The sequence below is a fragment of the Myiozetetes cayanensis genome, unplaced genomic scaffold, assembly GCF_022539395.1.
Source record: "Myiozetetes cayanensis isolate MyiCay16 unplaced genomic scaffold, myiCay2020 scf1, whole genome shotgun sequence".
Classification (NCBI taxonomy): Eukaryota; Metazoa; Chordata; class Aves; order Passeriformes; family Tyrannidae; genus Myiozetetes; species Myiozetetes cayanensis.
In genome coordinates, this window is record NW_026086604.1 from 35,216,680 (window position 1) to 35,241,485 (window position 24,806).

General features: G+C 39.7%; 2 protein-coding genes across 3 annotated transcripts in view; one reads left to right on the forward strand and one right to left on the reverse strand.

The window, feature by feature from the left end:
• The window catches only part of NKAIN3 (sodium/potassium transporting ATPase interacting 3), a 330,561-nt gene extending 322,080 nt beyond the window's left edge, over nt 1-8,481 (reverse strand). The window contains exon 1 of one of the 2 annotated variants that reach the window (XM_050329112.1): nt 8,198-8,481. In XM_050329112.1, coding sequence (XP_050185069.1) covers nt 8,198-8,251 — 54 coding nt within the window. In that variant the 5' untranslated portion in view covers nt 8,252-8,481. The remainder of the gene's footprint in view (nt 1-8,197) is intronic. The other variant, XM_050329122.1, reaches the window with a different exon arrangement.
• LOC126647092 (aspartyl/asparaginyl beta-hydroxylase-like) overlaps nt 1-24,806 on the forward strand; it is a 724,697-nt gene that overhangs the window by 546,101 nt on the left and 153,790 nt on the right. The gene's annotated exons all lie outside the window — the stretch shown is intronic.

The window sequence follows — 24,806 nt, forward strand, 5'->3', positions numbered from 1 at the left end:
TTCTTTTACTGTAATGCTGGCATTCACTAGGTAGAAGGGGTTCACTGTTGCTTTTGCTTGAATCTGTCATTATAAGGAGCCTTTATGCAAAAGAATGACTTTCAGCAACTTTATTGAGAGCTGTAGGGCATTCAACAACTTGTAAGAACAAGTCCCAAATCACCACAGCATTAAAAAATCCATCTGAGCTGAGATTATATGCAAGATATGGCTGTGTTTGAAGAAAGACAAGATGATAAGGAAGTATAGTAAAAAGTAAAAAGTCTAAAATAAAATCTTTTACTACCATTTCATTACCGGGGTCTTAAGCACTCTGTTTGTTCCTGAGATCAGAGAACAGTGATTAAATTCAGCTTACCACTGTCTTTTAGTGGCCTTACCAAAGGCACAGATCTATAGCAAGATTACAAAGATTTCACTGGTCACACACGGAAAAAAAAAAGCCCATGACATACTAAAAACTGACTTAGTGATGCTGGCATGCCTCTGTCAAGGAATTGCAAGTCTCACTAAGCGCAGCAGTGCATGATCTGAAACCTGCTGGCATATCCTTTAGGAAGGTATGCATTAACTGCTCTTGAGAGATGAGAAAAAACTGTTTCACCTTGGACAAATGCAAGCTGCTTCAAGATTCAAAATGAGACACTTTCCATTTGCTGCTGCCTGATTTCTATTTTGACCAACGAAAAAGATGAAATTCCCACAAAATCACTGCAATTAACATTATTTTTCATTTTGATTGAAGTTATAAAGTTTACAAAGGTATCATGTCCAGTATGAGCAAAGGCAGTGCAAAAGTCATTGAGCTATGCTGACAGCACCTGCTAGCACAGAAGATGACCTGAGGGAAACTTGGCCAAAGAGATTGCTTTGGTCTTCACACTGCTATGCCCACCAACCTTCACCCTTCTAAAAGGTGGAAATTGGGACTAATATAGAGATGATATTTTTATACTGATGCTCTAGCAAGACCAGTAACACTTAATATAAGCATTTAATAATTACATTTGCACTCATCTAACTTGCAGTGAATTTCAAAATGTGACCTGGAGTTGAAAAACTCTGTGTCATATTATCAGTTTCCTGAACCAAACAGTCACTTATTACTGATCCTTTGTATTATTCATCTAGAACCAAAAATGTGCACTTCATTTCCCTGTACAGATAAAAATAACAGGCTCTTTGCCCAAAAATGACTGCTTAGCAATTAATTACAAAGCTGAATGAATAAAATATATTTTGCTTCAATATTAATGAGTTTGAAAGATCTGATAAACTGCATTGTATCACAGAATTGTTAGTTGTGAAATTATAAATGACAAGGCCATCACAGGTATTTCTCATTTACTTTAACACTGAAGCTTGACACTAAGAATACTGAATACTAGAATTGCTATTGCCACATCAAGCCTATTTCCACAGTATTATAAATGCAGCAAATTAAGAAACTAATTATTTCAAAACAATTCAAATTGCTATGTAATTTAAATACCCTCCTAATAAAGAACTGAAGGCCCTTATTTCTTTTGCTCTGGTAAGATCATATAATCACAGGATAACCTAAGTTGCAAGGAATCTCTAGAGGTCATCTGGTAAAACCTTTATTCCTAGCAGGCCAAAATCAACATCAGATGAACTTCTTTTAGATGAGATTTTTAAGCTATGTTCAGCTGGATTTGGAATTTATTCAAGGATGGAGTTTCCAAAAGTCCTCTCAAAAACCCAATCAAATGATCTCACTATGATTTTTTTTCCAAGTATTCAATCACAGTTTCCTTCATGTTGCATCCTAGGTCCTCTGTCTCTCCTCTTCACCAAGCACATCCAAAAAGCAAACATCTTTGCGATAACTGTATGGAACGCATTAATTTATTCCAGTCCTAATCAAGTGAAGGACAACACCTTCACTCACTTTACCTGTACAATTATCAGGGCCAATGATTGTTGTGGCTGGTTTGACTCTTTCTTTGGTTACCTAATCAATTAAATTTGTTTATTTATGTGAAAATTAATTTGGATGTCACAGAGGAGCCAAAATGCAACACTTTTATCAAAAAATTAAGGAATCATTTTATTATCACTTATTTGTCAACTTGCCAGATTGGCCCTAAAACTAAACAGGCCACTTTGTACCTATAAGATGCAGGTAAGATACAGATTGAAAACATGATGTAAGATCACCTAGTATTACAAGTTTTTATTTCAGATACAAATGTCACAAAATTAGCAAGATTTAAACAACACCTAATCAACTGCAAGCACAGCTGAGCCCAGATGGTCTCTAAATATAAACATAGAGTTTGTTCAAGTTCTGCAAGTTCTAACCACATTCCATTTAAATCCAGCAAAACTATCCTTCTGAATTCCAATAATTTTCAAAAACACAATATTGGTTTCTTAGTCCCAAGAATTGTGTCTTGAATGCAGCAGGTCTTGAAACTGAAGCAGATCATCAGCATATCTGAATGTTCTTAAAATTGATATTTCCAAAACTTACTGATCTTATAAATAGGGAGAACACCTAAATAATTCACAATTTTCAGTGGATTAACTGCTATTATTATAATTGAAATCTTAACTCTTTTACTTCATCACTGTAAAAATATCCATTAAATGTTTATATGACAATTAGTGTTTATATGACAGTCACAGAGCAGAAGGGAATTGTAGAAAAATAGCCTGCTGTGGTGGATGGAGCCTAAAACTAAGCAAAAGCTGCAAGGGTCCTTCGAGAAATTCACCCAGTTCAGAAATTTCACAGAGCTCTGAAAGTTCATGGTTCCTCAAATTTTGAATTTCTAACTTTGGAATATTGAACTGAAAGAAGTCTTATGTGCAGCTTTGGTAGGAGGGGATTTCACTACTGAACCTGAATTTCTGTTGCATGGAAAGGTTAAACCCTTCAATGCTGATGTGTTGGGAATGTGTTTTACTAGTAGGTAACTCCTGACAATTTTGAAAAAAATAAAACAAAATCACAAAGTGGAAAAAACTTAGTTGATACTCCTTTGTCCCTGCTGAGAGAGATGATAAAAATTATACAGCATAATACATTTTTTAGATTGGGAATATTTAACTCAAGTAGTTCTACTGGACGAAGCACATTACTTCCAATCTTCAGGTTCGCAATGCAATTATACACCCATACAACAACCATATCAGCTTCGTAGGCACAGCCACCAGCAATGGTTACATGTTTGGGGGATGCTATTTTAGTTATCAGAGGAAAACATCTCTGAAAACACCTCAGCTGCTGTAACAGAAAGGGCAACATTCTGCAGGTAGGATGTTCAGGGCTAAAATCCCAAGCTTCCCCTGTCCTTGCTAGTCCAATAGGCACCCGTCATACTTCCCCTTCTCTTACCAGTGGACAGATGCTTCATCTCCAGATCAATGGGCTGGTGATTCTTTTACCAACATAAAAAAGATGCAATTCAAAAGAACCAATTCACTGGTTCAAAGATTTTACTTTCTCAAATTTATCAAATCCCTTGAATCCCTGAGCTGATAACTCAATAACTGGTATATGTCTGTTCTAACATACAAGCACCAAGAGCTAGTTAGTTAGTTAGTTAGTTAGTTAGCACCAATCACAAGTTAGTGTCTAACCCTACAAAGTATTTTAAAATGAGATGAAAATCTGTGCACGGCATATATATCACTTCCCCACATAACTGCCGAAATTTCATGATGTACAGTAACAAATGTTAAATGTTGCCATTCAGTCGAATGGATACAGTCTCCAAACCTAAGGATTTACATACACCAGTATACTTAATGTTAATGTCAATCATAAACATAAATCTCTTGAATATTGAGAAGGATTAGTCTGTTAAAATGACCAACTGCACTCCCCAAACAATCACTAGTACTTACTACATTGCAATCACATTAGTACTAGTCAAACAATCACTAGTCAAAACAGTGTGGTCTGCTGACACTTAAAATATTTGGAAAGTAACAGGTAAAATAGGCCTATTTAACACTAACTATAACTGGATAAACCATACACTTCTAAATCAAGACCTACAAAATGAACACAGTGCAGAGGAGTCCAAGGATAAACACATGAAATGAAATTGTCAAAGCCATAAGGAGACTTAGCCACACACTTTCCATCAACCTTCCCTTCACCACTTTGAAAATCTCATTCACCATCTCTGTTATTTAGAGTTTTTTGTGGTTGTTTATCTGTATTCTTCTAGGTCCCAAAAACTTCCACTTATTCTAAATGTTGAAACAAAATTATCCTGCAATGGTAGTTTCTCAGAAACACATTTTCAAAGCAGCATGAAGGTTTTCACTGTGTGACATATATTAACATCAATTGGACTCACACAGCTAAATCTCACTACAATTCATTGTCAATTTACCCCTTCCAGAATTTAATATTTTTTGAATTTGTTTTATTTTACAAACCTTTTCATCTTACAGTGTTTTATGGCAGAGTTTCATACACTAGCACAGGCATAGTCTATGGTAGCTGCTTTAATTTTCTAGTACAGATGAGGCCAACATCTCAGACTTCTAGTGGCACAAGTAAGAATTATGACTGTAATCCAAAGGATTCATATATCTTTATGATATATTTTCCCAATGTGCACATAGATCCTAATAGTCTAAATGACAGATTTATGCACAAAAAGATATACATACACTTCTGACTTCTTTGCTTGACAATATTGGCAATGGCATATGACAGTGCTTCAGTCAGGAAGAGCAAAACAGTGAAGGATCAAGGGCAGCGGGTGTGGTGGGCAAGATTCATCTCTCGTTACACAAAATTGCCCTGATTTTCAGAAGCAAAATCCACCTGAAGGGATTCAACAAAAACATGTGACTAAAAGCTTTTCCTGAACTTGTACCATTTAGCTTTCCATCTCAATGATTTTTTGCAAAATCCTCTATTACACGTAATGATATGGATTTATGTCTATGAATGAAGTTAGCATTAAATGATAGAAGACTAACTACAGAATGTCCTTGGGATTACTGACTTCAACATTTCAATGTGCTTATTATAAAAAAGTAAAAGCTGTCAGTCAAAAATAATCAATTTCATGGATCAAAATGTAACTGAAAACTGGTATTATTGCCATTTTTATGTCAAAATCCTCTGACAAACAGCGCTGAAAATTACAAAAAAGAAAATCTTCTTGCAGTTAATACACTTAACAGGTTAACATTAGAGAAAAGGTATTTTATTGACTGTCATACAATAACTGTTGTTCTCTTCACTTTTGCCTAGGCTACTTGTTTATACATTGCTGGGATGAATAGGACAAAAGTTTCAAAGAATCAAGAAACTGCACTTTGAGAACACTAAACAATGTACCTTTCTGCAGAACAAGAACCAAATCTTGTAAATGAACATGTCTCCAGAGATTTGGCATTTATACTTCACATCTTACATGAAAAAGAATCTACATGGTACATGCATGCTATAAAAGGTGTTGCCAACTGTGTTTAACAAGATATTTCTTTCTCAGGTGATATCTTAAGGTTAAGCCTCAGGTTAAGCCTGAACTGTTCACAGGCCCTTTTCTGACATGACTAAGGTGAACAACTTCCTTTTCTAAAATATGTGCCTATCTGTCTCCTTTTTTAAAGTTTTTCCTCGAGTCATATAAATCATCAGTACTTCTGAAATTCTACAAATCAGCACTACAAGTGCTTTGGATTTTGTAAGACTTAGTAAAAACATTATCCACAATCACTAATATTTCCTTCAAACTGTCATGAATGGATGCAAAGTAAAATAAATCTCACTTAATTACAGTGATGTCCAGGGATGCAGTTTTGCTGCATACGCTTTATACTCATGACCCCTAAGATGTTAGAAAAAGCTCTAAAACTGCCTGTGGCAACAATATGTACATATATAAACTCAACACTACAACTGCTGGGATCATGGAAAGTATCTGAGCTGTAAGTTCATGTGTGTTGGTTTACGAATGGTATTTCCTAATTTAGTACTCCCATAGAGACTCTCCAAACCACTCTGCCACTGCTCAGCCCCAGCAGGTAGCTGGAGAGGAGAACTGGAGGCACAAAAGGCAAAGATCATGGTCTTGGATAAGAACAATTTACTGGAAACAGCAATGACATAAGAAAACAAACAGTAACAGCGGCAATATTAATAACAAAAGTGTACAAAAGAGAGAGTGTTTCACATGCAAAATGCTCATTGAGCCCAACCTCACAGTGACCACAGCCAGGTTCCCTCCGCTTGGAACTTGGCCCATAGCATCCCGACCAGAAGGAAGCCCTTCTCTCCAGAAGAGAGTCCCTTTCCCCCACTCCTGGCAACAGACATGAGGTGCTATAGGCAATGATGAGGTGATATAGAATAAGGTCCAGGTTCTAGCCATGCCCCCTCCTGGATGCTGCAAAAAATTAACCCTGTCCTGGTCAGAACCAGAACACCATGTGTACTAGATTACTTCTTGGATATAAAAAAAGACTTCTATATTTAAATGACAATAAATTAAAATGTCAACGTTTTCCAAAACAGACATTTATCAGCACCTGAAAGACACAGATATGACCGTGGAACATTATTATAAAACAAGTAAGTTCAGTAGAAAGAACTATGCACTGAAGTAATTTTTGAAAGTTGTTATATCAACTGATAGGCCTTTTATAAAACACGAATCTTTTCCTGAAAGACTTTTTATGCATTTCTCTGCAGATTATGGTGTCTATTCGCACTATTACTTCAATTTTTATAGCCTACCAGTAATTCTACAGAATAGTAAATACAGTTATTATAACCCTCATAACAGGCAGAGAGATATATTTGAAGAAATAGGGTTTGTTTCCCCTCCCGCATGCACTGAAGTAAATCAGGAGCAACTCTTCTGCAGTCATTAGGACAAAAATGATGCAAAACAAGAAATAAATAATCCCAGAAATGTATAAAGAACACTTTCCTCACGCTAAAAGTACAAATCGCAGGCCTCCTCTGTTTTTTGGCAAGATTGTGTCATTGAGGTACTTATAACCACACTTAGCTCATCACACTAAAGCACATCTGAATAAGGTCCAGGTTCGCACTGCAAACAATGGAGACACACCAGTTTGCACAGGCTAAGAACCTGGCACAAAGCCTTGAAAACAAACGAGGATCTTCAAATAAATGCAATATGTACAATCACTTCTAATGTAAACAGAAGCGATTTCAATGTGGTCTGACAGGCAACTAGAAAGATCAGAAAAAGGATGACGAAAACAAAACAAACAAACAAAAAATCCCCACTAACTGCATCCCACTTGTATTCTTTACAGACACACACGCACAAGGAACAGCACTAATTTTAAGAGAGATCATGTGGCAAAATGATGACTCTGACTCACTAGAAAGGAGAAAAATCTTTTAAAACACTCTTGGGACTGGTTACTACTCCTAAAGGAAGAGCATTATTTTATCATCCAGCTAATGAGCCAGAGGAAGGATTATTGTTGTTTGGCGGAGATTTGTCTCAACAACTCTCTTCTCTACAATAAACATGCCAACTTCACTAAACAAAGAGAAGAAGCTGCACCTTTCTGTTATTTCGATTGCGATCTGAGGAATATTTAATCAGAGGAAAGGAACCCCAAGAAAAGTCACGGAAGAGGGTCGGCAGACACCGCTTTTACACAGGTTAAGAAAAACAGAAGAAGAAAGAGGCGGCGAGCGACGCCGGTCCCCGCACCTTCCCAACGCGCCAGCAGAGCCCGGCAGTGCCCGGCCCCACCGCCGCCCCGCGGGCACGGACTGCCGCCCAGGCGGGGGCACCGTGAGTCTCGCTCTTCCCCTCGGCCTCCACTTCGAGCAGACGGGGGAAGCCCCTGCTCAGCACCAGCGGTGAGCAACACCGCCTCGAAGCGACACCAGGGCGGGGGAGCCGCTCTCCCTCCGGCAGGGAGCCCTGACAGCCATCCGTGCTGGGGGCGCCGCGGCACCGGCCGAGCTCGCCGCTCCCCTCCCTGCTCCGGCCGAGGGGCCGCTCTCGCCCCACGCCGCCTCGCACCGCAAAACTTACGGGCCGGGGCTCGGGGCGCGGAGCGGGCGCGCCGTCGGGGCGGCGGGCACGGACAGCTCCGCGGGCAGGTCAGCGCCGCTCCGCGCCCCTGGCGGCCGCGCCCGGGGCGGGGGACAGAGCGCCCGTCCCCTCCCGCCCCCCGCGAAGCCGAAGAGCGCTCCGGCACTCACCAGCTGCAGCGAGCAGAGGAAGATCAGCGTGCAGCGCCCCGTGCAGCAGCCCATGGTGGCAGCCGGAGAGCCGCCGCTGCTCCTCTTCTTCCCTCCCGCGCTGACGCGGCCCCGGAGGCGAGGCGGGGGGCTCACCGCATCCGGACGGAGCGGCCGGGCGTGCGTGTGTCCCCCGCCTCCCGCTGCCTCCCTCCTTTGTGAAGGGTCTTCTCCTGGGCGGCGGGAAGTAGCGCACGGAGGTCGGCGCGGCCCCGGGGATGGGAGCTGGCGGCAGCGGATGGCTCTGCCCGGGTCTGGCTCTCGGGAAGGGGCAGGGGCTGGGGGTGGGCGTGTGCGGACCCGGGCGGGGGTGGGCAGAGGGAACGCGGGCGGGGAGGCGGGGGCGTGCGGGGGAAGGCGGGGGCGTGCGGGCGAGCGGGGGACTGTGCGAGGTGCGAACGGGAGAGGAGCGGAGGCGGCGGCGGGCTCTTCTCAAGCGCCGTGACGGGGGTCCCCGGGAGGGCAGTTTGCAGGGATTTCGGAGACTCCCAGGGCCGGCGGTGCTTGAAGGGGACTCGGCGAGAGGGACGGTGGGCTGCGCGGAGAGCAGCGGCCGGGGCAGCCCGGCGCGGGCCGCTTGTTGCGAGCGCCCGGGGAAAGTTCAGGGGACTTGTCCGGTCGGGGCGGAGAGGGCGGGCAGCGGCGGCCGCAGAGCGACGGGGCGGGACCGAGCCCCGAGCACCCGCCGGGCGCCGGCCCCGGGCCATTGTTCGCTCTCCGCGCTGTGCCGGGGGCGGAGGGCGCTCCTGCGGCGGGGGAAGCAGTCGGGACGCTGGTCCTCAGGGAGTCCCACTGGCAGAGGCTGTGTGCCCGCTCCCACCGGGTGACGGGAGGTACCTCAGGGAGCCCCCTTCACCTCCCGGTCCGCCGGCGGTGACCGTCTGGGTGCCTGAGGGTGACATTCGCGCTGTTTGATTCCTTCACCAGCCGCGCACCGGCGGTGCTGGGGGAAGGGGTTTCCCTCCCTGGTAAGGCCATTGTGTCAGGAAAGCCCGCCGGCTCCTGCTATCCCTGCGGGTGTGAACTGGTAATGGGCTCCGGGGAGAGGGGCTCGGCCCCAGCAGTCACCGCTCTGGACAATGGTAAATCGTAGAGTAGTTCAGGTTGGAAAAGAACTTTAAGATCATCGAGTCCAACCCTTAATCCAGCACTGCCAAATCCACCGTGTACAAGGAGACGGATGAACAAAGAGTGCTCTCTACGGGCCTCTCCGTGGGCAGCTGAGAGAAACGGGATCAGTGGAGATAATGCGGTCCCTACATCGTTATATGCACTTTGGTCATAGACAAGTAATCTTTTGGGGAGGGATAATAAATACAAATATACACACTACATCAACAATATTTTTGTATGTGGATGAGGTGTCAACGACCTTTTTTTTTTTTTTTTTTTTTGCCAACAAAGTATATATAAATTAGATTATTTTTTACAGGCATGTTTACTCACCAGACAGCACTTTTCCTACAGCCTGTTACCAGCTGCTGTTCCACGATACACAGACTTCTGCTACAAAACACTGAAGTTTGCCCTGAGGGAAAAAACAAAACAAAACAACCTTACCTTCTGCAAGGCATTTTAGTGAGATATCTGATTAGTGTCTCTGTGAAATACACAGTATTGCATCCCCAAACTACGTACAGCTCTTCATCTATGCATTAAATGTTAGTGACAACAGTTTAATAATTACAAAGCAACTGCAAAACAGTATTGTGTCAGATTAGATTTGGAAAGCTGCTTTTTTTCTACCACCTCACTTTTAAGTAGGAAAACATTAAGATACTTTTATATACCAAACTGGAGGAACAAAAGAAAGACAGGTAAGAATCAGATTCTGCTCACACAGGATATATATTTGACTACCTATGTATTCGAGAAGCACCAAATACAATCTACATTGCACAATATACAAAACTTCAATAAAGCCACCTGAGATTTATATTTCTATGTACGACTTTTAAGATAAAATTCTGCCTGGGGCTAAAACTTTACTAAAGGCACGTGTTCTGAGAACATACATATTTTGACAGATGAATACTTGAAGATATGAAAGTAAATTGAAAAGGTGATAGTTGCCAAAATACATTGTGCCAGCCTAAGCTGGTAAATTTTACAGATTCTATACAGAGGACTTTATAGTGGCTTCATCTCTCTGGAATTGACTGAAGTATTTAATAAACTACAAGCTCTATTTAGGTAAACCAAACAATACAGAGATTAATAATAAGAATTGCAGGGTGGGTAAGCAACCAGATAAATGAAATTACAAGAGCTAGTGATGAAGAGATTTTACTTGTACTCATCCTATTTAGCCCCTGCTTGTACATCAATGGGATGAGGCCAAAACTCTTTCCCCTCTCTTTCTCCCCAAGCATAGTGCTTTTCTGAGAAGTAGTTACATCCTATGGAATAAGGGGCAGAGGGAAGGGACACAGCACAGGGATATTCCATTCCATATGGCTCATGCTCATCATATAGTGCTGGGGGAAGAAGGAAGAGCGTAACATTAAGAACGATGGTGTTTGTCTTCCCAAGTCACTGTCACATATGATGAAGCCCAGCTTTCCTGGCGACGTCTCAACACCTGTCTGCCCACGGGAAACGGTGAATGAATTCCTTATTTCGTTTTGCTTGTGTGTATGGCTTTTGCTTTCCCTATTAAACTGTCTTTGTCTCAACCCATGAATTTTCTCACTTTTACCCCCTGATTCTCTCCCCCACCACATGGGGGTAGGGAGGCAGGAGTGAGTGTCTTCATGAGGCTGAGTTGCATCTGGAGTTAAACCACAACAACTGAGAGAAGTTTCATAGATGTCTATGAATCTCTACTATTTTTCTGTTTACTTTCTCATGTTTCTGAAGCATTTTGCTATTTATGTCCTCCAGCTAGCCAAAACTGGTCCCCCTTCCCTCCCCTAGAAAAAAAAGGCTGTTGTGTAAAGCAGAATTATTCCTGAGTATAAGGTGCCACAAAGAAAACTAATGTTACCTGCTTTGGGAAGCAGTAAAAAAAAAGTTAATTAACAAGAGAATTACTTCCCTGGGAAGAACTAAACTATTAGAATAACCTTGCCTTACAGCTGAAAGCACTGGGCATAGGAGAGATACAGAAGAAAAAACCTGAGTCAGAAGGAGATTAGAAATGAAATATAGTTATATGAAAGCATAGAATTTCTAGAACATACCAGAATATGCAATATAAGAATAAAATAAAATACAAAGCAAAGAGGAAGGGCTGTATTTACAGATTTATCTACACATGAATTGAGTAGAGAAGCTGATAGTCAAATAACCATTGAAAGTAATTTCCAGCTTTATAATGAAGACAGCTCTAATTCAGGACTGTACATGCCAAGTAGATTAAAAAATGGTGTAAGCTCTAAAAAGTCCTGTGGATTATTTTAACAGCTAACAAGATATGCTGTACAGATGCAAATTTAGTTTGCTTGAAAAAAAAAGTCCTCAAAAGCTTTATGATACATCCATGTACACATGGCCATACCCTGAAATAACTGTAGGTTTCCTCATTCTAGACCATTAGCACATGTGCTTTTAATTTCATGTCATTAAAAGCTTGTGCTTTTAATTTCATTGCATTCACAGCAAAAAACAAAGGCTGTTCACATTTGTAGAAATATAGCATCACAGATATTTATAAGGGGTATTACAGCTGTGCCATAGAGACTTCTAATCCCTGTAGGTTTCTTCCTTGATAGGTTATATTCTTCAGAATAAAAGCTATGAAAATTTTCAAGCTTAAGAACTAAACCCACCAGTAAAATATATCAAGAGGACAAAGTGAAATTCATAATATTTGACTGTCTTTGTAGCTCTCTAATGGCACATACTATTTGTCTAATAAGCCGTTCATTTGTGTGCTTCTGCTAGAGTTTTCCTCAGCCTGCACCAAATTTGTCTGGTCATGGAGCTTCATAAGGAGGAAATTCAGAGGAAATTGCTGATGAAAATATGTGAGAGTGTTAAAGGATAACCCTAATCCTGGAAAGATTTTTGTATTTACTTAATTTAAAACACTGAAAGTAGCCCTTGCTACTGCACGGAAATTAGGTAAACACATTCAGGGTCTGCAGAATCAGAGTTTAAGAACAGATTCCCGTGGCCTCACATTTCACCTTTAATTCTGGCATTTAATGCAGAAAGACTGAGAATCAGAAGCTTTTTAATTATTTTTAAAGCTTTCCCAGAACAAGGGAGGATGCATAGATCAAAATGCACCTCCATAAAGCTATCAACAGGTCGCATTTCAGACAAACATATAGTTGTGACAGCTTAGAAAAACATTCCACTGTGTATTTCCCAAACAATCTCGAAATACCTCAAGCAAACTAGAAACCCCATGAAATTTAATATAGCTTTAAAGACAAATAAGGATTTCAAGATATTATCAGTGTTTTTAGTAAATCCTATTTTCAATTTATCCTTCTGAAGGCAGATACACAATATAATGATCTAATTTTTCATTTCAATGTTAACACCTGCTGCTAGGAAACTATATTCTTCATTAAAATGCAAGTACTTTATGAAATGGAAGTATATGTTCATTGTGAATGACTATTTTCATTTTTAAAATAGTGTTTTAAATTATCAGGCACAATGTGGAGAACCAGGGTGAGGCACAGCCTCTCAGTGGCTTGGCAGCTCCTTGGGGACAGGGGCGGGGGCCAGTCAGGGTCAGAACGAGACATCAACCCACAGGCTGGGCTCATGTCTGGGGAGGCAAGGCTATGGGCCCTGCTGAGACATCACTGGGGCAGGGACTGATGGCTCTTGTGGGGCTAAGATGAAGTCTCGGGCTGTGGGCAGGGTTGGGGGAGCCCCAAGGCGTGGGTCTGGTGACACCCTCAGGGTCCTGACAATATGAAGGCAGTTTTGAAAACATGAGTGTCTTAAGTGCAGAGACCAACTCCCTGTAACTCATTCTGGTTTGTCAGCAATAGACAGACTCCAGCTCAGCTTTGGGTTTGTTTTTTCTGCCTTTAGCTCTTATTTATTTTTTTTTTCTTTTTTTTTCTTTTTTTTTTTTTTGTCATTTTTGGTGTAATGCTTACTACCATGTCCCTAGAACAGCAAGACTAGAATAAAGTGCAAGATGTTTGCAAATGTCTCTCATATTAATTGCAGGAACAAAAAATCTGGTAAATTATAAGGCTTTCTTCTTGCAGGTCAGTAAGTAAGTAATTTTGAACCATTCATTGTACATAAACATTGCTACAATTCTCAAGTTTAATATGGAAAAACTTGACAAGAAAACTGACTTATTTATTTATGTAGAAAAGTCCTTCAAAATGCAAAGCTGAATTATAGCATCTGAAATGAAGTGTGGAAGGATTGTTTTCCTTTGCTCGCTTAGGCTTTGGCATTAAACTTGAAAAGATGGCACTGATACCATCTGTGTTATTCACAACCAAGGATTTTAGATGCTGGGTTGGTCTGAAATACTTGTGACATTTACTGCACTCATGCTCTGCTCAACTTCTGTGACCTGGTGAATGAGATTTTGGATCTGGGAATCAGTGATAAACCATCACATGTCACAGCAGAGGCTTTACCACAGTAGGAAATGTGGGCAGTGCCTCCTGTTCTGGATATGTTCAGAACTCCTACTGAACTCAATGCGAATTTGGGAAGCAATGAACACATTGCTAAGGCCTGAGTAGGGCTGAAAAGGTAGGCCGAGAGGTTGTTCCACACAATTGTTCTAAAGTTTCTGTTGTCGGCAATATTTTTCTCTGAGTAATTCATACTCATTTTCCAGCTATTTTCAGGCATTGAATGTTGGCTTTCCATAAGAAAGGCAAAGCTGACTTGCCTACTTGATGCTTAATAACAAAATTTACTTAAATTATGGTTATTACATTTGTAGTTTTGAAAACTTTCTTTTGTTATGACTATAAAGCTGAAATATTTTACCTCAAGGTTTATTTTATGTACAGTGCAAGGCTGCTGTTTGGATCAAGCCTCTGAATGGAATCTATCCAAGGACACACACTGGGGAAATTTTGGTTCAAGGAAACTGTACCCTGACTGACTGAAATTTTAACCCTCTGAAGCCAGCTGTATTCCTCAAAAAAAGGGTTAAGGAACTACATATGCATCTTATGCAAACTTCGCTGTCTCCATTACTGCCGGGTACAATACAGCGATACACGCTAGTGGAAGATTTGACTACATAAAGATGCCTTACCATTACACAATCCATATGCAGGGTAAACAACTAATGTCTTTTTGTAGAAAGGCATCAGACTTGGTTCTGGCAACAGTGTATTCCTGCTTGTATGACTTAATTGGTGTTTTTATCTAGAAGTATTTTTTACCATGTTAATTTTTTTCTTTTGGTGAGCTCATAGTACAAACAATAACATTCTAGGAAATAATTGTTTCTCCTTTCAGTTTTTCATCAGAACAAATTTCTATTTGCTAAATCAATCTGATTTACTAATTAACATCTGGATCTTATGTACACACTATGCACACACAAAATAATACCACAATTATATTATATTAGCTTTTTAAGGGCTCATCTAATTTTACTCTATACATAATCCTTGAAAATGAGATTTGCATAAAGTAATTTAAAATAGACAGGGCAAACTAGAAGTATATAATTATGTGTCACTCTGAAATAAATACATTTTCAGTTTTCAATTTCCATAGCTGAGTTCATAATTTAACCTCTGAATATCTGAGTTAATAATAAAATGATAGTATTCCACTGTCATATACATGGTTATATGGAATTTACAGACAGGGTCTCCTTTGTTATACTTCCTGGATTACGTGTGGGGTGAATAAACCTTGATCCTTCTCTAGGAGCTGTAGGAAAGGAGGAAGCTGAGAGGCATTCTCCACTCTATCTATTAAACAACTAAAGAGACTTTTTCCCATCAAGATTTCTACTGCTTCCAATGTGGAGAGCTTAGGCTCCGGACCTTAGTTCTCTACATTGTATTGAAATTTGATGCTTGGAATAACCTAAAGTCTGCAACAAAAGTATCTACCTACACTTCAAAGCTAACCTCTTCTTCAGACTTAGTTTGTCTGAGACTAGCCTGTGACATTATTTTTATATATTTTAACAATTCTTCACAGACAGTTCAGAATTATGGGTTGCACAGTGAGGTAAATACACTCCTTCTTGGTTTTCTCTGTCCGTTTCATACACATTGTAGACATATCTCCATAACCTGCTAATTCTGTTGTAGGGTTTATATTGCCAGTACCTAAGCATGCTGTTCGGTGTCCATACGTGCTGGCAATACATGTTACCATTTATAATGGTTTTTAATTCATGTTTGCTAATATTTGTTAGTAGTATAGGGCCACATCCAGGAGTCAAGTGATTACAGAGGAAACACAGTTTGTGTAAAGAAAAATAAACTGAGTCTTCTCCATGACAAAGTAAAGCAGTTAAGTGTAAGAGGATAACAGTAATACATCAGTTAAATGGAAGCTGAATCAGTTCCAGAATCTGATAGGACACACTCTGACTGTTAAATGTAATCATGTATCTATAAACGGATCAAGAAGGTAGTGCTGATGAATTTTTAATTTCAATAACCAATACTATCTGAGAAGCTGTGTAGTAGTTAATTATTTTAATACAGATAATGTGGTCATATGTATTTGCATTCATTTGACATTTATGAAAGTGATGGCACTATGCTTAAAGTTAAATATGTTGTTGGAAGTTTTCACTATTACATCAACCTCTGTTTTTTTTTTTTTTTTTAGAGGGATCTTAAAGGGAAAAAAACCTTCAGTGCCAGGATTCAAAGAAGAATGTGGTAGGCAGTATTTTGATGATGACTCCATGCTGGGAATTAGAAGGACTCCAGCCATCAAAGGAATGAGATTCTTGAACAACTTTCCCAAGGCTACTGGGGCAAACAAATTAAGCCAATTAATTTTTAGATGGAGTTGACAAATTAATGAAGGGAAGTGGATGACATATAGCTATTTGCAATACCAGGACCCTATAGAATACCAGGAAGTCCCTTTGAATTATAGAAAACCATCAAAAATTCTAACACACCAACAGCACAAGGAGTAAACAGAAGGAGATATGTCAGAGACAGAAAAACATCCTGTCAGCCAGGATAGTTCACAAAGGCTCAGGGAGTCATGGATACCTCTAGGCAACAGATCATGCCCTAAGTTAAACAGTCCTCCAGGATACTCAGAAGAAAATGAAGGTAACATTAAGAAACATATTTGAATCATCTCTTGAACAAATAGCAAATTATGACTGGCTCATACTTGAGAAAAATGGCCAACTCAGGAGCAGTGCATAAACTCTAACACACCTGCATAAAGAACTCGTTGAGTAACTCTGAATAATAGAACAGCATAAAAATCAGACTGTTTGCAGATAAATTTCAATAGGAAAAAAAGCAAAAAAATAAAAGGTTTAATTCTCTGAATAAATTCTTTACTGCAAATACTTTTCCCAGCTCTAATGAAGAGAGTTTGCTCTAGGAGCAGAGAGAATAGGGCTGTGATGATAGATGATTGCTTATTCATTTAGAGCTGCAAGGATGTTCTCTTCAAAACCTAATTTTTATCCATTGCTAAATGAAAATTACATCCTTAAGTCATTTGATCTTGCATGAAATGTGAAGTCCAGACAAAAGCCGGGTCAAGCAGACCTTCAAACAACACTGAGGGAAGACAGGACAGATCAGCAGTGGAGGGGCCATTTTCTTCAGTCCTGGGTGACAGGAGAGGGAGCAGTGCAAGTTACCCCTCTCCCTACCCCCATTGCTGCTGCAGCTGCAGCTCGGCCTAAGCCCTTAAGTGTAATTCCAGTTTGACAGCTTGCATGGGTGTGAATATGTTTAAGTAAAAAGAAATCCTGCCAACCTTAGATGAATTAAACAACTGTGGCACTCACTGGGCCAGATTCTCTAATGCACCACAACAAATTTGCAGGGCTGTGACTATCAACTGGAGTCCCAGTTCATTTTTAATACCATAGTTAACAAAGCTGCATACAGATGCAGCAATGACCATAGAAGTTCAAATGTTTCAGCGTTTCTGTCCAAGAGTGCCTTTTGCAGTGGATTTTCATATCAGGTTTTAAAACAGGCGGTCTGAATTGAGAGCCATGGGTGCATTTTCATGTCTAGTAACAGAGTCTGCTATTTATCCTTGAGAAAGTTTTCTGCTGTATTTTGATGTACTCATATAACACTTTAGGGCATAGACTGTGTTCCACTAACTAATCCCTGTTTGTCTCTTAATTAATGTCTCAAAGAATGTTTCCATGCTAAACATATAAAACTAAACTTCAGAACAGTTTTTGTGCTGTTGTTCTAATCAGCTCATACTTCTGCTTTTTTTATCCACTTATTTAAGTAAAGCAGAAAAGGAGTTAAAACTTGAGAGAAAATAACAGTTTGTATAATGTTTCTACAAAAGCCAATGGAACCCAAAATATCTGTGTCTGTCACTTGTTTGCTGAATCAAATATTTCAGAAGAAATGTAATACGTTACTTTTAAATTTTCAAATGTCACTGTTCAATAGAAAATGTCATCTTTTCAGCAGGAACATGGAACTTAACAATATCATAATGAAACTGCAGTGAACTTCTGGATATGAATTTGACCTACCTGTGGTTCATTCTTCATGCCTATGAAGGGTTTTGTTAGCCTCAAGGAACTGGAAGGTAATATGAGCCAGGCAGGGGACACTCAGGGACTCAGCACATGCAGCTCTGTTGGTTTCTGGCTCTGAGGATGCTCTTGTAGTCCAGATGCTCAATACTGAAATCTAAAAGAAATCTATAATTTAAGATTAAATGTGTGGCTGTCATGTATAGATGTTACCAGGTCTGATCAACTCTTTTCTGGAACAAAAAGAACTGTAAGTGGTAAGGGTGAAGCAGCTGTTTAAAGATAACATCTTTCCGTTCAACAGGTTCTGTTCCTCTGGGTAAGGGACTATGCTCATTAGCCTTTCTTTTGCAACAGATTTGAAGCCAAATACCGAAAATTTGGGTGGTGGAATTGTACAAATTTTTTTCATGTCTACACATCCATATTCTTCTTGATTCCAGCAATACCATGCTCTTTTTGACAAGGTGCATCCCCAGAAGTAAAAATAAATAAATAAATAAATAAAAGAAATGGCCCTTGCTTTTTGGTTAAGGAGCAAAGCAATATCTCTGCACATCGAAAGATGTTCTGTTCATATGAAAAAGGAGTTTACATTATGTTAATTCCTCTGAAAAGACAGCTCCGTACATAGTATGTTTTCTCTGTTACATATTGTCAATAAGGATGTTTCAGTTATTGAACAACAATATGATCAAACCAGGAAGAAACCACTGCGTACTCCAAATTAAACTTCAGATGACAAGGGCCAACAAAAACACCTTAATGAACACTTTTAAAAAGACCTCAAGTGAGGACTGAGAGATGAGGAGCAATAAGAACAGAATAATAGAGTCATTTAAAGGGCATTTGAGAACAGGATCACATTTATGGCACATTTCAATGAGAAATGTAAGCCAAGAACAGCAGCCTTGCCCTTCATCTGCCTCTAAATACAAACCACTGCCCTCCCAGTTGCCCTCTACTTTAGGCTGACAAAAGCATTCTCATTACTGAACAACAAAACAGTTTGAATTAATCTGGATTAAAATTAATCATTACTACTTTTTCCTTCAAGTGAACTTTGAAGTGGACCCATTCTCCCATTTAGGTCATTGCTTGGCAGTGCAAATACTTATACTGGCAGCAGGCAGGGAGCAACACAGGGACAAGAGCAAGCATTTGGGAGAAGGGAAAGTGCAGGGCTGTTCTTTTTGGCAGCAATGCTATACTGCTTGCAGAATTGCAGTGTTAAAGCATCCCATCCCAACTGTGTTAGGTTATTTCTGCTTATGCTAACAGAACCAAAGCAGATCAAGTGACACTGAGTAGGAGGCTTGGACAAGGCAATCAAAACCCACACTCTTACAGTGGCTAGGGGGTTCGTTGGTAATGGGATCTCAAGTAGTAAATAGTTTAAAAGCCAATAGTGATGCAGTTATGCCGCTTTTGTGAAGCCAAGTGGAGACCAAATTCAGATTTGTGCTGCAGCTGGTTAGGACTGTGCTGTTGACACAAAGCACCTCTAAAGCCAGGGTAGCCAATTAATGCAGATAACTGGCATAACGTGTCTTATACCATTGCTTTCCTGGCAGCTGGGTATTTATCTGCCTGGAAAGGTAGTGTAGTCAGATCATCCCTGATCTGAGACTCTCTTATCTGTCCCAGGGGCTCTTATTTGTTGGTATAGTCCTGAGTCTATGTATCACATTTAAAATTGCTGGAAGACCAGCAGGTCACCAGGAGTGACTGCCTACACCTGCCTGCTTCTGCACTGAGCAAGGTGTGTGCTCTTTGGCTGCGTGACTTTTCTTTTTCTACAAATATGCCCTCCAACAAAGAAAACCAGGAAAAGTGAATACTTTCCAGTAAAAGAAAGTAATTCTCTTTATTGTTTATGTATACTGGAATACTTGCTAAGTGGTAGCTTAAAACATGTGTTTGATGGAAATGAAAAATTGCTTGTGAGATTTGGAATAGACAGAGCTCTCGATAGGTAACCGGTCATATTACAGTGCATAGAAAGTTCACTTCCTAGGGCTCTCTGGGCAGGGCAAGCTACAAAGCTTGTTAGGGAGCCATTTAAAGCACTTAATTACCTCCTATTTTTCAATGAACTTTCAATGATACTTTCAATAAAGTATCTTTCGCATGATCACAAAGTTACTTCCATTATGCGACAGATGCTTTTCCAGTCAAGTGTACAGGAATTGCCTGCTTGATGGTTCCTCATGTGGTCAGTGGTGGGATGAGATATGAGTTCACCTGAGCCAGTGCCCTGGCAGGAAGCCCACCATGTTGATGAGAGTAATTCTGCTGTGGGGGCACAAGACTGAGAGGGGGTTCACCAAATGGCTCCTGGGATGGTGCACTGACCTGTAGCCTGCTCACACCACTGTTTCCAGGAAAGTGGGAAACAGGAGGAAGGTCTGAGGCTGGTGAACTGTTTTCATTGCTTCTGCAAGTGACCAGCAGTAGGGAAAACTGAGGATTCGTAATGCTGGATGACCTTATTGTCTTAAATAATGTTGGATGATATTAGGAGGATATTTTTTTGAGGCAGCTAAACACTGTGACCTGTAGATCATAAGGACACAGCGTATTACCAGTCCATGGACCTGAGGAGCGTTCTTTACACTTGTAAAATCCTATTGTTGAACTGTCACACTTGGCTAAAAGAATTTACTGGCAAGAACTGATGAAGAAATGTGTTCTGTGTGGGTTTGCTCATACTGATGATGATTCTGGGTTCATGAAATACATAGTTCAAGGTGTTCTTTCTGTAATCAACATGCTGAGGGGAACAATGAAACAGGTGAAATTCTGCTTATCCCCTGTTCTAGCCTTAGAACCAAATTTTGTACTCCAGAAGAAAAACTTGCAATTTCTTTTGTTTGCACAGGTTTTAATCATATCTGTATATGTGAAAACTGTTTGAAATTATTACAAACTTATACTTCTTGATAACCTCAAGTCTGTATTTTCAGGAAAGACACTTTTTTTAAGGCTAAGGACACACATTTCCACCAAAATTCTCTGGATTTAAAATCTACCAACAGCCTTATATAACATTCTTTTTACTTGTTTCTATTCCTTCAGCTTTCCTACTCATCTGTTACAAACAATTAAATCACTGGATTTTTCATTGTTTGAAATAACTGGTTGCATTACCATCTGGAAACAATACATTTTAAGTGCATAATTATGGATGTTTGAAATCCCAGGAACCCAGCTTTATATGCACAGGACTAGGAGGCAGCATGCTCGGAAATGTGTTGTCAGCTGTGTGATGAACAGTTAAGAGGAAAGGAGGAGCAATTCTCCACTACTGCTCTTCTGCCTTCCTGCCACTAGCCTGAGAAAGCTAAATTCAGATTTGACTGCAGAGCAAATGAGAATGTTTTAGACTACTCTCACTTGCACTGAATTTTAATGATTGCAGTGGCACAAGGGGACTCTAGTTGAGCTGTGGCCTTTAAGTCCTCACCCTTTTTAAAGCTCAGTTCTTGTGAGGCTGCAAAACTGACTTTGCATTAGTTTCCAGTAAGTGCAAAGACATGAAGGACATTACACAACAGGACTGTTGAGAATAACAATGTGCATAATAACTTCACAGTGGAAGAAGTTCCAACATACTGAAACAGAAGCAGCAATATAGGATACTGAATGTGTACAAAACCAGCACATCTAAAAGATATGACAATTAGTCAAAGCAGTAGCAATTAGGTAAACTTTGACTAGTCCAAATGTGTAACTCCATCCTCTTTTCTACCTTTCTTTCCTTGCATATCACCTATTTCTCAATGTATTAACTTGCCACAAAGAATTCCAACTGAAAATAATCAGACAGGTCCTCCAACTTCACTAATGACAGCTGCAGGACCAGCTCAGCCTCAGAAATCACATCAGAAGTCATTTACATTGACAAAAAGGTATCAAGCAACACAAAAAAAAACAAAACAAAAAAAAAAAAAGTAGAAGTTCATTACATACAGGCCCAAACACACCATTAAATGTAAATTCTATTTAGCTTTGATTTCATAGAATCTGTATTCCCACTTGTCCACTATCTGTCTGACTTTTTCCCTAGTATTACTTTGCACTGAAAGACATTTAGCTTCTAGTTCTTTCAAGTTATTGTCTGATAGGACACCTATCAGTCAGTTACCCTACTATCAAACTTAGGCACTAGTTGTCTGAGAAGAAAAGCTCAAACCTCTGACCTGCATAAGTGTCTGCTTGCTTGAAAGTACTCCTAAATCAATAAGTTAAAATCCATACAACGAAGTTTACCCACACGCAGTGTATTTGTCCATTTCCAAATCAGTTTAATTCGGGAAAATTAATCCTGTTTCTTCTGTGCACTTTTGTAATACAGATATTGTTTTTATTAGAATTACCCTATGAAATACACATGCAAAAAACAATACATAAAATTTCCTAAAACCCACATGTGGAATTAGCATTTCACACCAGTAATTCCCACTCACACCTCAGTTCTACTTTACCACCAGCCTTGTACAGGTGTGTGAAACTATGCAAAGCTGAGGACAGTTCATTGAAGGCATGTGAGCATAAGCCGTGACCAGGGGGCTCTGATATAGCAAATGTAAAGGGACTAAGATATAAGTATTAAAAAGAAAACAAAGACCATTTTAAAAGAATAGTAAAAAGAAATTCCCATTCCGAATGAGAACAAACAAACAAACATGCACAAACATCTGGTGGAAGGACTAGCTTTAGACTCTTGGGCATTGAGGAAGAGCCTTTCAAACTCCCTGGGACTCTGTATGTTTTATTGTAGGAACACAGATATCCTGCACTGCCCTAAGCCTAGCTAAGGTACTGCTAAAAGTTTTATACAATGCCAGACTTTTCTAAACATTTTGAAATATTTGTATACATTTTCTTAAATAAAGAAATGTCAAAGAAAATCAAATTGGGAGAAACAGTCAAACTGAATACATGAAGTTCTTTTCATCTTTGGAATAAAATAAATGGCATTTATTGGTTCATGATATACTGACTAAGACACACATAAGAAATAATATGATTAAATGGCATTTCAGTTGGTGCATTGTTTATGTATTCAGCTCTGAAGATAACATTCCCAAAGACAATCAATCATTGATTTTAATTTACTTTATTATGCTAAAGAAAAGAGTGAATTAAATGTAGAATGTATTGAGCCTTTCTCTTGTATTCTGTAATAATCCAGATGGAGCATACACATTTTCTATTTAGTGACACTAGCATGATTAAACATTAAGACTTAATGAGTGCAGTACAGCATTTTTTAGGGCTCATTAATAAAGTTAGAGATAGAAAAGATCTATTGGTCATCAAGTTTAGCTCTCTGCTGTGTTTGTGGGTTTATTATACGGTCAATAACCTTGTTTATATACAATATAATTGATTTTGTGAAAGGAACCTTAACTGACTAATCTAAGTGAGATCTTTCTATCTCTAAGTGGCTCAAAATCTAAAATGCATAAGTCCCTCTGCACGGCACAGACTGTATCTGGCGGAGATGGATGAGGAAAGGTGACAGTTGAGAAGAACAATGCAGGAATAATTTATAGAAGAAACAGGTTTAACAAAGGAAGAAGTATATTTGAAAGAGGCAAAAGATAATGTAGCAACAAAAACTAGGAAACTGATTTTAAAACAAAGCATTATACAAGAGAATGCACACAGAGAAGACTGAGAGGTCTCCTAAAGGACTTGTAGTGACTCAACTGGTTTATTAACTTGTTTCAATGCAAGGATGATAAATTACACCAAGCTTTATAGACTTGAACATTGTCTAACTAAAACCAGACAGTGGCTACATTACAGTTCTAACATTGGTACAAGCATTTTCTGGAAGTGCATTTTGAAATGAAAAAAAAATCCCAAACCTAATAGTGGTTCGTGTCTCTCAAAACAACTTCTCCATACAGCGGACTCTCCTATGAGAAGGAGGGTTATTCCAGAAAACCCCACATACATTATCTGCTTTCAAAGCTCTGTAGCTCTGTAGCTAGTCCATCTCATCTTCCCTCCTTAAGACAAAAAAAGTTATAAACAGAAAGACCATGTAGAAGCCTAATAATGCAGTGAATGGTAACACAAAACAGATGAGCAGCAACAATGAAGGACATTACATTTCACCTAGACTATAATTTCTGATAATATTCTTCTGGGTTTAAGGATTAAATGAATTCACATTAGCTATTTTTACATATCTCCATCTTTACCCCCTAATATACATATACTCTCAAGCCTCCAAGACATCCACCATTTTTGTCCCTTGTAACTTGGTACGATGCTTGTCCTGTTTTAAAGACAGTCTTAAATAGTGATGAATAACAATGACGGTATCAGGCTTTATAGCTACAAAAATGGAATATTGAAATTAGAAAGGAAATTTTTTTATCCTCGGTAGCTTTGGATTTACCTGCAAGTACTCTCTGCTTGACATATTTCAGTGAGCTTAGTCCTACCGCCACCTCTAAATTAGAAAGAAGTGTGCTTAGTTCTATAGTTGCTACTCTTTATAGTGTAAAGTTATTGGTACAGTTACTGGAGGTATTCCTACTCATAATGGTTTGTCTCTGGCCCCTACTCTCGGTAACAAAGCTGCATGCAAGCCTAGAGGCAAAGGACTGCAATACTGAGGATGTGCATCTGGGACTGCACTATTTCAAAAGGGGTTGCTTCCCATGTAAATTGTGCACAAGAAAATACAAGTGTAAAAATTGTGTCAAATTGTTATTTTCTTTTCCTATTCGTGAGGGGGACAAATAGCTGGTCCACAGCCAGACTCAAACCTCAAAACTCATTCCAGCTATACCTGAAGTTTCATTTTTAATAAAAAACCCCACAGAACTTGTTGCACACTGCAGTGTCTGCAGTCAGTACGTCACTGCTTCATCAGCAGAAGACAGAAAATTGGCCATTTTTGATTTATAACTAGCT